The sequence below is a fragment of the Monomorium pharaonis genome, chromosome 2 (assembly GCF_013373865.1).
Source record: "Monomorium pharaonis isolate MP-MQ-018 chromosome 2, ASM1337386v2, whole genome shotgun sequence".
In the NCBI taxonomy this organism is placed as follows: domain Eukaryota; kingdom Metazoa; phylum Arthropoda; class Insecta; order Hymenoptera; family Formicidae; genus Monomorium; species Monomorium pharaonis.
In genome coordinates, this window is record NC_050468.1 from 29,904,297 (window position 1) to 29,919,600 (window position 15,304).

Consider the following 15,304-nt stretch of genomic DNA (forward strand, 5'->3'; position numbering starts at 1 on the left):
ATTATTAATAAATAAAGTTGATCAATCAGTGTTTGGCCGGAGTATGCAGAAGTGTAACATGCTATCAGAATCATTCTAATGTATAACACATGCTAAAATAATTTTTGAAAATTGTTTAAACAAATTATTTACAATTTTTTTGATAATATTTTTATCAACAATTTTTTTATGCCTATAACAAACTCTCTGTATGTTAATATAATTTTTATGTACAGAAAAAATAATATTCGAAAAAATAAATAATAATATGTCGGTGTGTGTGCGTATATGTATTATGAAAAGCGAAGAAAAGATTATTATTAGTTCTTTAGAATTACAAAAACCAAACAAATATAAAGAGCTCGTTAATGCTAACCAAAAATAATACGATAAACGGGTCAATATATCGAGCCAAGACAATTATCCTAATACAATATAATTTATTAAATAAAAAATATATAATTATAAATGCAACTAAAAAACAACTAAAAATGTTAAACAAAACGTTTCAACTATACATAGTCCTTTTCAGTCGTAACAAATTACCAATATTTATGAACTTATACATGAGTGAATTAATGCAAACGAATTATAATTTAACAGTTAAAAAATGATAACTATTAAACAACCATAAAACAATGCATATCGTCTATAAAAATGTATAACAAATAAAAACGAATAAATAATCCAATCAAATAAATAATAAAATTTTTCCGCAAATCGATTTTCATCTTAAAACTACAGAATAGATAGTCAAAAAGTCTTGTCGAGAAAACTAAAAAATCAATGGAATATGTAATTTATGAATAACATAAACTGTGTGTATTGCAAAAAACGATACACTTATATATGTTGATCTCAGACAATATTAGAACAAGCAACAAACACGCAAAGTATTCGACAAAGCGCCAAAAACAAGTGTAACGGTTATACTTGTATAGTCGAAACGTTTCGAAATTTATTTAACATTTTTAAAAACGCACGATTCTTACGTCATAAACATCACATAAATATTTTAGCTTAATTAACATAAGGTGTGTTCAAGTTTCGATAAGCCGTATTTTATAGAAGTTCTTGAAAGGTAATTTTGAATGTAAATGGGTGATTAGTAAGGTCTAGATTTCAATTAATAGGATCTTCCGCTTATGATGCATATTAATGAGCTTTAAGTAAAGTTGCTACGATTTTCAAAAGTCTAAGCTCATCTATTGATATGATTGTCACCGCTCTTAGCGAATTATTTATTTAAATGGTTATTTGTTTCTATTATCCTCCGTTCGAGTTGTTTAATTTTAGTGAGTATAATTGTCGATTGTACTGTCTAATTATTTCTAAATATTTATTAATTTATGAATTTAGCGTATAGATTTTTCTTACTAGCGGCAGAAAACGACAAATTCAACGGGGCATATTCATACACAAATAAAGCAAGTTTCTCTAATAAATCTTTAAGATCACGATCAAGGTCGTTGTGAGTCTGTATCTTAAAAAGGCTAAATTACTGACATTACGATATAATATTATTAAAAATATTGGAATAATGTTCTTCCGAAAAACAGGAATCCTTATTGTTCGTCGGTGTCGAATTTTATTATAAAAATTACAAATTTTATTACAAAATAGGTGTTTTTAAATTGTTAATTACGTTCGTTAGATGAATACAAGGAACGCTATCTTTAAATTTCTACGAAAATATTTTTTGAAGTCTAGAACGACTTAATTAACCGTATATGAGAAATTTTTATGAAAATGCACTTTTGCAAAACATAGTTGATTACCAAAATAATACAATTTTTTTTTTGTAAAATACATTACCGCTTTTTGCCGCACTCAGAGCTGACGACGAGGACGTAGCGGTTCCACGGCTCCAAACGATAAAAATTAATTAAAAGAATATTTATAACAATTAGGAAAATGCACGTCCTCCCGCGAATGATCGATCAGTCGATTGTGCGTTACAAAAAGATATTTCCAGCCAAATTTGATGGAAATCATATTTTGCGTTTAGGCGTGAGGCGCACCAAACGATAAAAATTAATTTAAAAAATATTTATAACAATTAGGAAAACGCACGTCCTCTTGCGAATGATTGATCAGTCGATTGTGTGTTACGGAAAGATATTTCCAGCCAAATTTGGAGGAAATCGTATTTTGCGTTTAGGCGTGAGACTCAAAAAACGAAAAAAATTAATTTAAAAAATATTTATAACAATTGGGAAAATGCACATCCTCTCGCGAATGATCGATCAGTCGATTGTACGTTACGGAAAGATATTTCCAGCCGAATTTGGAGAAATTCGTACTTTGCATTTAGGCGTGAGGTGCGGAAAACGATAAAAATTAGTTTAAAAAATTTATAACAATTGGTAAATTACAAGTCTTGTCGCAAATGATCGATTATGTATTATAACGACTAAACCCTATGCAAATTTTTCAAAGTTCGTTAAAAATCTCATAACCAGGGAATTTTTAATGTTTGATTAAATGGTGCCCCCTGGAAACGCCTATATGACGTTCGATCGTGGCCGCTCGGCGTTTGACTGCTGCCTTTGGCTGCTAACTTCAGCTACATCTCTCCTGTTCATTATTTGATCATGTCATAATAAACTCCCCCAAAAATGAAGGAATAAATATTGCTCACCGCTGACAAACACACGATTTTATTTTCTATAAGAACTAACTAAAAACTCTCTTTAAATATCCGCAAAATAAAGAAATTGTGGAGTTTTCCAGACATAATAATAATAACGAGTAAACGAATTTATATAATATAATTCGTTTATAATCAAATATGTACTGTTACTGTGATATGTATATTTATATTATAGTATTATCGAAGGAAAGAAATTACTTTTAAACCTACAGAATTTATTATACATTAATAAAAAAGCAATTATCAAAAGTATAACATTTTTCTTTTATTCCGACATTTTTAAGAAGAAACGGTGTTAACGGTGTTAAACAGTTTTAAGAACGGTGCTGTGCCGTATTTTTTCGAAAATGTGTTCGTGTTTAAAACATGTTCAAAAATATTTTCCTTTAACTTTTTATATATGTAGCTGTACATTTTTTACACTGAATGTAATAATATTGTATACTCGTAGTATTGAATGTAATAGATGCCGTCGAAAAGCACGTACGAAACAAGTTTATAATTACACGTGTTATATTGTATCACTTATCGTTGCATGCTGGTCACGTTTCCTTGCTCAAAGGAACGCAACAATTCCCTTTGCTAATTAATGCGCAATTTTTGTAGCGCTGTTTTTGTTTTCTTGTTGAACATTATCATTCCATGTACGGCATTAAATAATTTCGAAAAAGTTTTCATTTCTAACGAAACGCAGGAATCTTATTTTAAAAATTCGACAATTAGTAGGCAAATTGAAAAAAATCGAGTAGTTGATTAGATCGAATAACAAATCTTGCGATTTCTTGCGATATCTCGCATTTTTTACAAAAAGATATCTTTTTGCGATCTAAAAAATGTCTTATGCAACAGTTTGAGATATCTTTTAGATATCTGGCGATGTCTAAAAGACACCTTGAAGAAATCTAAAAGATATTTTCAAGAAATCTAAAAGATTTCTTAAAGATATCTAAAAAATATTTTTTAAAAATCTAAAAAATCTATATGAAATATCTAAGGACCGGTTTCACAAACTTCGGTTAAATTAATCGGCCAGTTATTCTATTGGAATTGACCAATCGCATTTGTTAATTTTGCTTAACAAATACGATTAGTCCAATTCCAATGAAATAATCGGTCGGTTAAGGTAATTGAAGATTGTGAAACCTCGGTCCTTAAAGATTATACATATTTAAATACCACGAATATTTTTAATTACCGGAAAACTAAAGAACGCGTTACATACATAAAAAATTCATATTATATTCCGGAACAAAAAGGTTAAAAATAAAAGAATAAAAATAAAAGAAGTTTACATACGGCTATCTTACGCACAACAATTTCTGCCATTATTTTTATTTCCTAGAAGGAAACTTTCGTAATAATTGTTGCAGCATAAATTATATTTTTTGCCCGCAAAAAATTCGTGATTATATTTTTTCAATTTTTGATAAATAATTAATTTTATTATTCGTCAAATATTTAAAAATAAGATTAAAGTAGTGTTATATGTTTCATACATGTTGCTCCAAATTTCTTTGTGAAATTTTTACATAAATGTTTTAATAATTATATTAATTGTAACAATTTTATGCTGTAATATTTTCCTGTTTTTTTTTTGTTTTACAATAATTTGTCCAATAATTATAAAAATAATCTCTAAATTGTATTCAGCAATAATTACGCTAAGATAATTTTCAAACAGATATGCAAATGATTATGCAAACATATATTTTGAGCATAATTTTTTTTAATTACATGTTACATAAATTAAATTTACAATTAACGATTTAAAAAATTAGATTTACGATTATGACATAATATATTATACATATATTTAAAATAATGCTAAAAAATTTTTCTGCTTGCGTTTTTATTTGAGATGTAAATCGATTTGTGTTCAAATTTTATAAACTTCTATAATTTCGTTATTTTATATTATTTGAATTATTAATAAATTAATTAATAAATTAATTTATTAATAAATTATTTAGCCCTTAGACAAGAATTTTTTAACTTTCAAATGAAATTTCAAATGATATTTTTAAATCAATATGAAAAATACGAATAATCTTTTGGCGGTGCACCGAGCGATTTTAATTTTTGACCACCTAATAGGGAATTCGTACGGCGTTCAAATTCTCTAGTCCTAGGGACTTCAAGTATGGGATTTTCTTCCTCCGCATGAAACGAATTTTTCTATTGGCGCCCGCCCGCCCTACCACCCGTCGCGTCGACGGGTTAACCCGTCTACGAGCGAAGGAAGAAACGGATCGGAGCCGTTCGTCGTTGTCCGCCATCGTTGTGCATGTCATTTCCATGTCAGCGCGTCGTACGTGCGGTGTATTGCGTTTCGTGCGGGACGTGAGCTGCGGGAGTCGCGTCACGATTATGTCGAGTAGCGTGAAGCATCCGGAAGCTTCCTGGCTGCCGCAGGCGTTCGTCAAATAACGCGAAGTGTCATCGAACGGCGGGGCAGCGGCGGCGCCGACGACGACGAGGTCGCGCGAGCACAGCGACGGACTACGAAGAACAGGCTCGCCGTCGTAGCTCGAGACTCTACCACGTCGTAAGTTAATGATAATAATATCGCCCCCGTTTTTGCCGAGCGGCGTGTTTCCGTCCGCGACAAAGGAAAGAGAATCCGCGCGACGAAAAAGGAAAAAAAAAACGACGTCTCTCGAGGCAGAGCTCCGGAGCAGACGGAAAAAGAGAGAAAAAGAAAACACCCGTCCACAAGGAGAGAGAGAGAGAGAGAGAGAGAGAGAGAGAGAGTCGCTCTCATCCGAACTCGGAGAGCGGACAGCTGTCCTCGTTTATTCTTACGCGTTTTACGTACGAGTACGAAGTACGAGTTCTGTACGAGCTGGTACGAGCGGAAACGCGTTTTTCCGAAGTGTTTTCTCCGAGTGGGCCACACCGCTGGCCTAGCTTCGCCAGGTAAATATGCCACTGTCGGACACTCGGTGTTCGGGGAGCGCGTGTCTCCGAAAGAGAGAGGAAAAAAAAGAAGCACGTTTGCGCGAGAGGAACGGATGCGGACGATTTTTCCGTCGATCGTTACATCGCCCCGCTCCCCTCCCCCCTTGCGCGGAGAAAGTCGCGCTCGCGCAAGAATCCAATTATCGTTCTTTGTGTTGATCATGTTGCGTCGTGCCGTCGCGTGCCGACTTGCCAAGGCTTTCGTCGATCGGTTTACGTCGCACGGGGACGACGAACGGATGCCTGTCATCCGGCTGTCGGAGCTCGGCGGCCACGTCGACGATGCCTCGTTCTCGTCGTATAGCTCAACGCTATTTTCCCGTTATTTTCCTCCCCCGAACGTTCGATTATGCGTCCATTTCATTCGCAAAAAGTATAAAACGACGGCCGCACTTGCGTACCACCGATGAGATTGTCGTCCTGCCTGAAGCATTGAGGAAAGGGGGGGGGGGATGAAATGAGTTCGCGTTGTTACGCTGATCGCGAGAATTTTCCATTTTAGAATTTTCTCGCGAATAATATTTCCGAGAGCCGATGCTGTCCAGGAGAGATATCGTTACTCTCTCTTTCTCTCTCAACGTTATCATGAAATTAAAATGTTGCGCAGCTCTTTTTACCGTATATCATATCTGCGCGACGATAATATGACGTTAAGAATCAGAAGTATGCCCCAACATAAGTCATTTCGTGAAAATATAATCCGTTATCCTGATTAAATTACAAGGCGAATCTCCGCTTGTTTTGAATATCGGTATACGTTTGAATATTTATATGGATCTGCGCCTGTAAAATAACTTACTAAGCGTCACCATGCGTCACTAAACGTTTGATGTGTGTGTGTGTGTGTGTGTGAGAGAGAGAGAAATAGGGAGCGAAATGTGGTAACTGTAACCAGAATTGCATCAAACTGTTTATCGCTGCTTTAGTCACACGTGTTGATTTTTTCCGATTTAGTATGGGAATTTTTTAACGGGATGCCTCACAGACTTGTAAGAAAAAGCGTATCTTATTTGTTGCGTATGCTTCACACGTTTTTTCCTATGAATCTTTTTTTATTATTGATAATATAGCGTCAATGATTTTCTTCAGTATACAAAATTATAATTGATTCGCAAAATCGATACCGTAGAATTCTTGCGGAAGTGATGAAAGATTATATAATAATATAATCTTATCGGGATGTGTATTTTACTGGCAAAAAATCAGGCAATTTCTATTTTGCTCTTGAAAATAGAATTCTATGAGATTTTATTGATATTTACTTTGGAATTTTACTTTTAAATTTTATTTCTTTTTAACAAAATAATTCCTTTGATTTTTTTTTTTTGTAAGATATACTTAATCGATTCGATGGATATAAATGTGACATATTTACATACATTGTACAATTAATACCTTAATATTAAACCCTTGATATTAACCCTTAATATAATTCATTATATGCCCGAGTTGGTATGTTTTAAGCAATTTGTTTAAAACTGATTAAAACTTGTTTAAAACAATGGACACTACTGTTTAGAACTGTTTAAAACACTGTAATTAAAAACACGTGATTATTTAGAAAAAATTGCAAAAAAACAAAAACTAATAGATGTGTATATTACAAAAATGTTTTTGTTTTAGTTTTTTTATTTAGTTTTTTATTTATATTATTTATGTAGCACATAAAGATATAAATACTAAAATAAAAATTAAAAATGATAAGATGGGTATTATTCTATAATTTAGCAGAATATTTATTTTTGGATATTATCCAATAACAGTCATCACAATAAAGACTACTTATTGTTAGTAGATATTGAATGACTTTACATTTACATTTTAGCATTTTAAAATAATAGTAGATCAGTAGTTTGTAGTTGTAGTTAATAATATTTAATTTTAATATATAATAAGTACTTTGGTATCTTTCCTATTTTTATTAAATTAATTAATCTCGTGATTAACTCTCAACATAAATTGTATAAAATATTTGAGCTAGCAAAAAATTTAAATATTTGCACGGATCAAAGCTATCAAGTTTTTTGCTTGTTTAAAACATGTTTTTTTTACCTTAGTTTAAAACACAAATAAAACATAAAACATTGGTTTTTAAACAAAAAAACATTTTTTGTTTTAAATAAAAAAAGTTTTTTGCCAATCCTGTTATATATATTATTCAATTTATGCATGAACTTTATGTAAATTGTATATATATGTATATATGTATACTCATTTAAATAAAATTGATGTGTGTGTGTGTGTGTGTGTGTGTGTGTGTGTGTGTGTGTGTGTGTGTGTGTGTGTGTGTGTGTGTGTGTGTGTGTGCACACATCAATTTTATTTGAATGAGTATACATATATGCATATACAATTTACATAAAGTTCATTCATAAATTGAATAATGCATATAACAGGATTGGCAAAAAACTGTTTTATTTGAAACAAAAAATGTTTTTTGTTTAAGACAATGTTTTATGTTTTATTTGTGTTTTAAACTAAGGTAAAAAAAACTATTATTTTAAAATGCTAAAATGTAAATGTAAAGTCATTCAATATCTACTAAGTAGTCTTTATTGTGTCTATATATATATTTATAAGTGTTATGATATCATTATGAATTATGTATGTATATGTGTATGTGTGTGTATGTGTGTGCGTGCGTGTGTGCGTGCGTGTGTACACAAACACACACACATATATATATATATACACACATGCACATATACATATATAATTCATAATGATATCATAACACATATTTGTAATACTCCTTATTCTAAATTAACATTACATGTTTTATATCACTTTTTGAACTCTGAATTTTTTAATTGGCAGAATATTCGTTACTGGGAACAAGCGGGAAAACCTGGAATTTTCGGGGAATTTATTTTTTATCTTTAACAATCATGAATTTTTATGGGATGTTATTGATATTCAAAAAACTTTTTGGGAAACTTTACTTTAAATTTAAGTTTCTATCTCCCTTTTTTTCGATTTTTTTTTCTTGATAATGCAATCGATTAGCAACAAATGTAGCGTACACATCTACATACATTTTTTGTATAAACCACGAGCCTTTTTATTTAAAAAATTAATAATATAAAATAATTGTTCTAAATTGTTGTCATGCGTTTAATCATGCATTACTTATATTTACCTTTAAATACTTTTCCAAATCTAATATTTAAAACAATTCATTTTTTCTTAGTGATTGTATGATTAAAGAATATTTTTAAAAATGTAATAAGATAAATTTATTTTGAAGCATAAAAAAATCTTATATCTGCAATTTTTAATAAATTCTTGAAAAAATCAGGAATTTTTAAGGAATTTTTTTACAAAATTTGAATAGGTAAACTACTTATCTTATACTTTAATGCAATAATATATTGATATTAATCAGACAACGATATTTATTATTTTTATTGTTGCTAAATTTTTTAAATGATCCAGTTTAGTTTTGAATAATCAAGATGCATGCCAAAGCAAAGCATTATAAGTGCCTTTTTTTAATTTGCAGGAGAAACAGAACAGTTTTCTTAAAAACTAACATCAAAATTTGATAAAAAATGTTAATTAACAACTAAAGATATAAGTATCAGTATCTGTAAAATGTTTTAATAAGTTTTAATTTTTTAAAAAATTGTAATAAAATAATTTTAATTTTAAAACGTAAATATATAATAGCGAATTCGGTTGCTTGCACTAGTGCGCACTGAGTGTATATTAAGGCTTGTTTATAGTCAATTTTTTATTTAAGAATCATCTTAAATTCTTCTTAAAATACTTTTTAAGCAGTAAAATGATCTATACAACATCCATAGAATTATTTTTTTGGTTAAATAGTTTTTGAACGTGTATTCTTAAATATAAGAATACTGATGTAAAATATGTAAACAAGCCTTAGTACGCACTTAGTGCGCACTAGTGCAAGCAACCGAATTTGCTATAAGATAAAATGTAAGAGTTGCACTACCTTTTTTCCGCTTATTCTATACACTTATTCTTGCACCACAGTGTTCTACACGAAATATCCATATGTGTTAAAATACATCATTTACAATCTATTCATACAATTAAACATATTTGCACAATTTTGGTAAACTTACCATGTTTTACTGTAGCATGCTTTAATTGTGTGAAACTAGTTGTATGAAATCTAACAAATTTAACTTAAACAATTTTTTAATGAAAAATTATAAATATTAGTCGCGAGTTTATATCTGAGCGTTATAATAACTAACCTGCATAAAAAATCAAATTTAGAATCTTAACTGAATATGCGTAACGCGTATCATAAATACAAAGAATTACAGAAACTTAATCAGAAAAAAAAGACACAGTAATATACATTGGACGCACTTTTTTAGGAAGAAGAGGCAAGGAGAAAATCGAACAAACACCACGTGAGTTTATCATCACCGAAGTGGCGGCCGAAGAAAATTCCGACATGAGGGGGTCTAAAAGAGACTGGATATTTAGAGTCCAGGTAATTTTTCCTGTGAAATTCTTCAATACTAATTTGAAAATATTTCCAGCTATTTTAGTTTGAAGAGAACTAAACATGAATATTTGTACCTATTTGTCACTTTTTTTTTTAATCTAAAGGTACCTAACTTGGAGAAAAATGAAGGGGTTTATGTTGTTGGAAATTTACCTGAGTTGGGTGCTTGGAATCATAACCAAGCCATTCTAATGACACAGGAAAATAATAGTCGGCGAGAGTCTCCTATACTGTTAGACAATAACAGTAGTGGTGATTTCTATAGTGAAGATGGAGAGAATGCAGCTGATGGTATATTTGAAGAGTAAGTATACATACAATATAAAGAAATATTGATTAATTACGGCAGTTATATATACAAAATCTTTTTCATTGTCGTTCTTTAAACACATAAAAATTTTATTAAATGTTCTATATATTATTAATTGATTATATGCTTTATTATTAATATTTTGAAAAACAATTAATTTTAGTTACAATTTGAAAACAATGATATGGAAATGTACTGACAAATATTTATATTTGAATACATGTTTGTACTTTTGTAAATATTTACTTGAAGCATTTGTTCTTTTTTTTTCAGTTATATGTGAAGATATTATTCATCTTTATTATGCATACTTTATGTATTACAAAATAGCTATATTATTTCAGAGACGGGCGAATATTCTCGCAAAAGGTTGCTCTTCCCATTGATGCAAATATCGAGTTTCGATATTTTATAGCTGTCATCTGCCAATCAAACGGCACTAAAAATTCGGCCAAAACTCTGATTATTCGCAGATGGGAAACTCATATGACACCACGATTAATTAAGAAAAATAGTATGTATCTATTGACTATATTTGTTTAATGATTAAAGGCGTGTTCGGGGAACACATTGTCAGCGCTATTGCATCATTCTATCAGTTTTTAATGTTTAATGAACGTAAATATAGAATGACGCAATACTGTTAAAGCGCTGACATTGTTTTCCGAATGCGCCTTAAAACTACAAATATTACAAAGGATAAATTTGTCAAGCATATACATTATCTTTAAAAATATCTTGTAACTACATATATAATCAAGCTATTTTGCAGCACCAAGCAATTTTGACAATGATACATTGCCAGATCCTGATAAATTTGGCTATCATAATAATTATTGCAAAATCGAACGAGGTTGGCTGACAGATGAAACTGTGATACAATTTAAACTTTTTAATAATCCCATTAAACTGTGGAAAAATCGGCTACAAAACAAAAAAGTTCATATTAAGGTATGCGATTATTCCATTTCATTTCTATTGTTTAGCGTTTCTATTTTTAAAAAAATTACATTTTAATTTAAAAAATAAATTGCTTAAATTAATAAATTGTTTATTTTTTAAATAATATTAAATATAATATGTTAAAATAGATATTTTATTAAATTTTTTCACAAAATGTTTTTAAAATGGATGATGACTGATGTTTTACTTATGTTACAGATGACACCTGTAAATCTAGTTAGACATAATTCTTTAGAACTGCAACAGTTTGGAGGCGACTGTATAGATGATAGTCTTTCTATGGATACACAGGATATTGTTGATCAACCCACTTTTACCAGTATTACAGAAATTGCTGTAAGTGTCAGTTTTAAATATTATTTTACCACGTCGCCATACACGTATACGAATAAAGTTAAGCAATATTTATATATATTTCCAGGTGATGGATGACGAGGAGGCTAGATTCACGTTCCAGGAGCAATTCGGCCGCTGTTACAATGAAGACGAATTTTTAATCTTCAATGTTGCCGTTCGGTATCCTGAAACAATTGTAAGTTTCCACGTAGATAGATCTCATCACTAGGCATCATACTATATACACTATGTGAAAAGCTGGGATTTATTGCTTGCATTGCTTGCGATTTTAGTACTGTACACTTCGAATGCGAATATCCTATTATACTTCAACTATATCAGTTTGTAGTTTCATGCGTTTTCAAAAATATCACATCCGCTTCTTCGATGTGCGTGCAATGTAATGACTTCGATGTCGAAATAAAAAATTCACTGGCGTTCCCCTTATATTTGGCCTTTCACGCAAAATTATTTATACACGCGCTCAAATTTTTGAAAAGGGGAACCTGTGTGCAACATGACTGGAGAATAAGAATCGTTGGCACAGCAGAGCAATAAATTACTGGTTAGTGATGTGATTCACAAAATGAGCTGAGCACACTAAGAATACGCATTGACCATACCATGTGAGTTTTCAGTAGACCACGAGTAGGCTGGCCACGTCTCCTCGCGCGACTTATTCGAATTATTTGGTAAACGATAATTAAACTTGCCCAGCAGCTATCTCCCTCCTCGGAAATGCCAGCAGTGACGTGATCGCGTGGTGTCCAGTCCCGAGGAACACGAAGACGACCTCTTCAACTTGTACAAAAGCAAGACCTCTGGTGCAAATGATGATGCTAACATGCAATCTGATGTATCGATGCTAAGCATCGTCTACCACTTTACATCTGTGTCACATGACATCACACAGAGATATGATGGTTTTGATCGTCGTTCACCTTACCAGACCCATCCTTTGGCTGGTCTCTCGTAAATCGTCTCGTGTGTGCTTTTGTTTCTTATCAAAACTACATACATTGAACAATTAACAACGACAAATAGTTGCGCAAATTCCAGATAGATCGGGCCTTCCGTTTTATTTTGTTTATGCCCGTTGTTTCTTCGATTTACGCAAGTCGCAGCCATTCCGTAAACTCCTAAAAATGTTGCGATATCAACGCTATCACATCTCATATCCATCTGTGTGCGTCGAAAATGGTGAGATTCCCATCACTCCTATATCCTTTTAGTATATTACTAATATTTTCTAGCTCTGACCGACTTCTTCTGTACCGTACGTGTCACCGCTGTGCGGCCAATGCCAGAATCTATGCTGTCAAAATCTTCTGAATACGAATTGCAAACGTTGCTGACTTGCTCTTTCTAATCTTTTTATTTCTATTTCGCTCTGTCGAAATTTAACATTGAATGATCTCGGCAGGTGTTGCGGAATACGCGTCACCAGGCAGTGTACAACGTTTAGCAATTATTGATCTGATTCATTGCTAGTTTACCAGAAATTTGTTGCTCTTGCCTATGATTGCCAACGATTCAGCCAAGGCTGTGTCCTGAAATTCACTATTAGTGCTGAAAATTTACAGTATATGTAACGTAAACTGTAAATTTTCAGTACTTGCAGTGTATATCAGAACGTAGTTTAAGTTTCAAAATTTTTACGCCGGAAGCTTCGGGCAACTTAGTTTACCGCAAGATGTGTGCTAAAGGAATATTCGCGAATTATTATCAAATTTCGAAGCAATATAAATCATCTTTTGGCAAAGAAAGAAACACAAATTCTTATTTCGAAACCAGAAACAATTAATATTTTAAGCTCTTATTTGCCTGAATCATAGAACATGATTAATATTGAAGTGGGCACGAAAAATGAATGAGCTAAGATTGTATTGAAAGAAACATATTGGTGTTGTTTAAAGTGTTAGGGTCTTTTCGATGAAGCATTAAGTAGACTGTTTTTCCAGGGGTACTTAGTGGACTACTACGTGTACAGCTCAAGGTGTTTCCCAGGAGAACCACCAAATCACATTGGTTTCAGCTACATTTTGCCAGGCGCTTTACAACCTAGCGTCGGACTTCTGACCGTACCAATTACTAGTACAAAACATAGACCTATTGGTAAGTAAAAATTTTATAACAAATATGTAAAGATTTTTTTTACATTATTTTAGTCGAAATTAAACTTTAGATATTATTGTATAGTTTAGAAAATATTTATAGCATATTCGAACTTTATGGTATTCAAAGATAACGACATTGATTGTTAATTGCATTATAATTGATGGATTTACAATTGCATTTCATAAATAATAATCCTCATATATATTGTTTTGTTCTGCAATAAGCTATTACATTATAGGCCAATTAACAGTGGAGTACGTTCTCATAAAACCAATACCAGATCATCCATGGGACATGAGCATTTCATACGCGAAGCATTGGGAACAGCGTTGGTCAGGTTTAGATGTAGGACACAGAGGACTTGGTACATCTTTCAAATTTGAAACGAAGAAGTGAGTTTATTTTTATATCTAAACATTTATATTTATTAATATGGTGAAAACAAAAGTCTGTTTTGTAATTTTCAGGAAATTTTTTGTATTCTTGAAAATTGTGTAAAAAATGAATTTTATGGGATTTTATTAATACTTATGGAAGTTTTTAAAAATTTTATATTTAAATTCTCTCTCTCTCTTTCTCTCTCTCTCTCTCTCTCTCTCTCTCTCTCTCTCTCTCTCTCTCTCTCTCTCTCTCTCTCTCTCTCTCTCTCTCTCTCTCTCTCTCTCTCTCTCCCCCCTCTCCCCCCTCTCTTTGACAAAATTGTTTCCTTCATTTTTTTATAAATACAAAATGCAGACAATTGATTAATAATAAATATGCCGTATTTATTCGTATACATTTTTGCGATTTGAGAATTTTTATTTAAAAAATGAATGACAATGGAAGACAATGCATTAAGGCGTTTTATTAGCTTTTGAATTGTGTACAAATAGTAAACATATAATATTAAACAAACTTCGGATATTTATAATTTTATAGTAAATTTCCTTTCTTCTGTACTTTATTTATGAAGATGTAAAATCTTTATAGCTGTGCTAACGTGCGCGAGAACACAATTGCATCTTTGAAGACTGCGTCATATCACGGTGCCGATATGGTCGAATTCGATGTTCAACTATCGAAGGACCTTATACCTGTGATCTACCACGACTTTTATGTATCCATCTCGATGAAGCGTAAGAAGCAGATAGAGGCTATGGATATGCTGGAAATACCTGTTAAGGATCTTACTTTAGAGCAGCTTCATCTACTCAAGGTAAATTAAATTAATTACAATGAATTCTGTTATTTTTATGTCATGCATTTTCATTTCTTGCACTTTTAAACATATTTGAAAACTTATTCTTCTAAATTTGTATTATAATAACGTTTATCAAATGCTAATAATTAGTATGTTACATTTAAACAATATATAGTCTTGAATGAATATATGTATCTTTTACTTTATTTCATTATATTTTTTATGACAACTAACATTTATAGAAACTGGCTGTATGTTAAATTATATCTAAAGATTAATATTGTGCTCTTGGGACATATGATTAATTGAACCAATAGAAGA

General features: G+C 31.5%; 1 protein-coding gene across 4 annotated transcripts in view; it reads left to right on the forward strand.

The window, feature by feature from the left end:
• The window catches only part of LOC105837893 (glycerophosphocholine phosphodiesterase GPCPD1), a 29,886-nt gene that overhangs the window by 7,257 nt on the left and 7,325 nt on the right, over positions 1–15,304 (forward strand). Inside the window, exons 1-10 of one of the 4 annotated variants that reach the window (XM_012683056.3) lie at positions 4,830–5,177; positions 9,943–10,061; positions 10,181–10,380; positions 10,731–10,900; positions 11,159–11,337; positions 11,548–11,685; positions 11,771–11,881; positions 13,647–13,800; positions 14,042–14,195; positions 14,773–14,998. In XM_012683056.3, coding sequence (XP_012538510.1) covers positions 10,023–10,061; positions 10,181–10,380; positions 10,731–10,900; positions 11,159–11,337; positions 11,548–11,685; positions 11,771–11,881; positions 13,647–13,800; positions 14,042–14,195; positions 14,773–14,998 — 1,371 coding nt within the window. In that variant the 5' untranslated portion in view covers positions 4,830–5,177; positions 9,943–10,022. The other 3 variants (XM_012683058.3, XM_036282481.1, XM_012683057.3) reach the window with 3 other exon arrangements.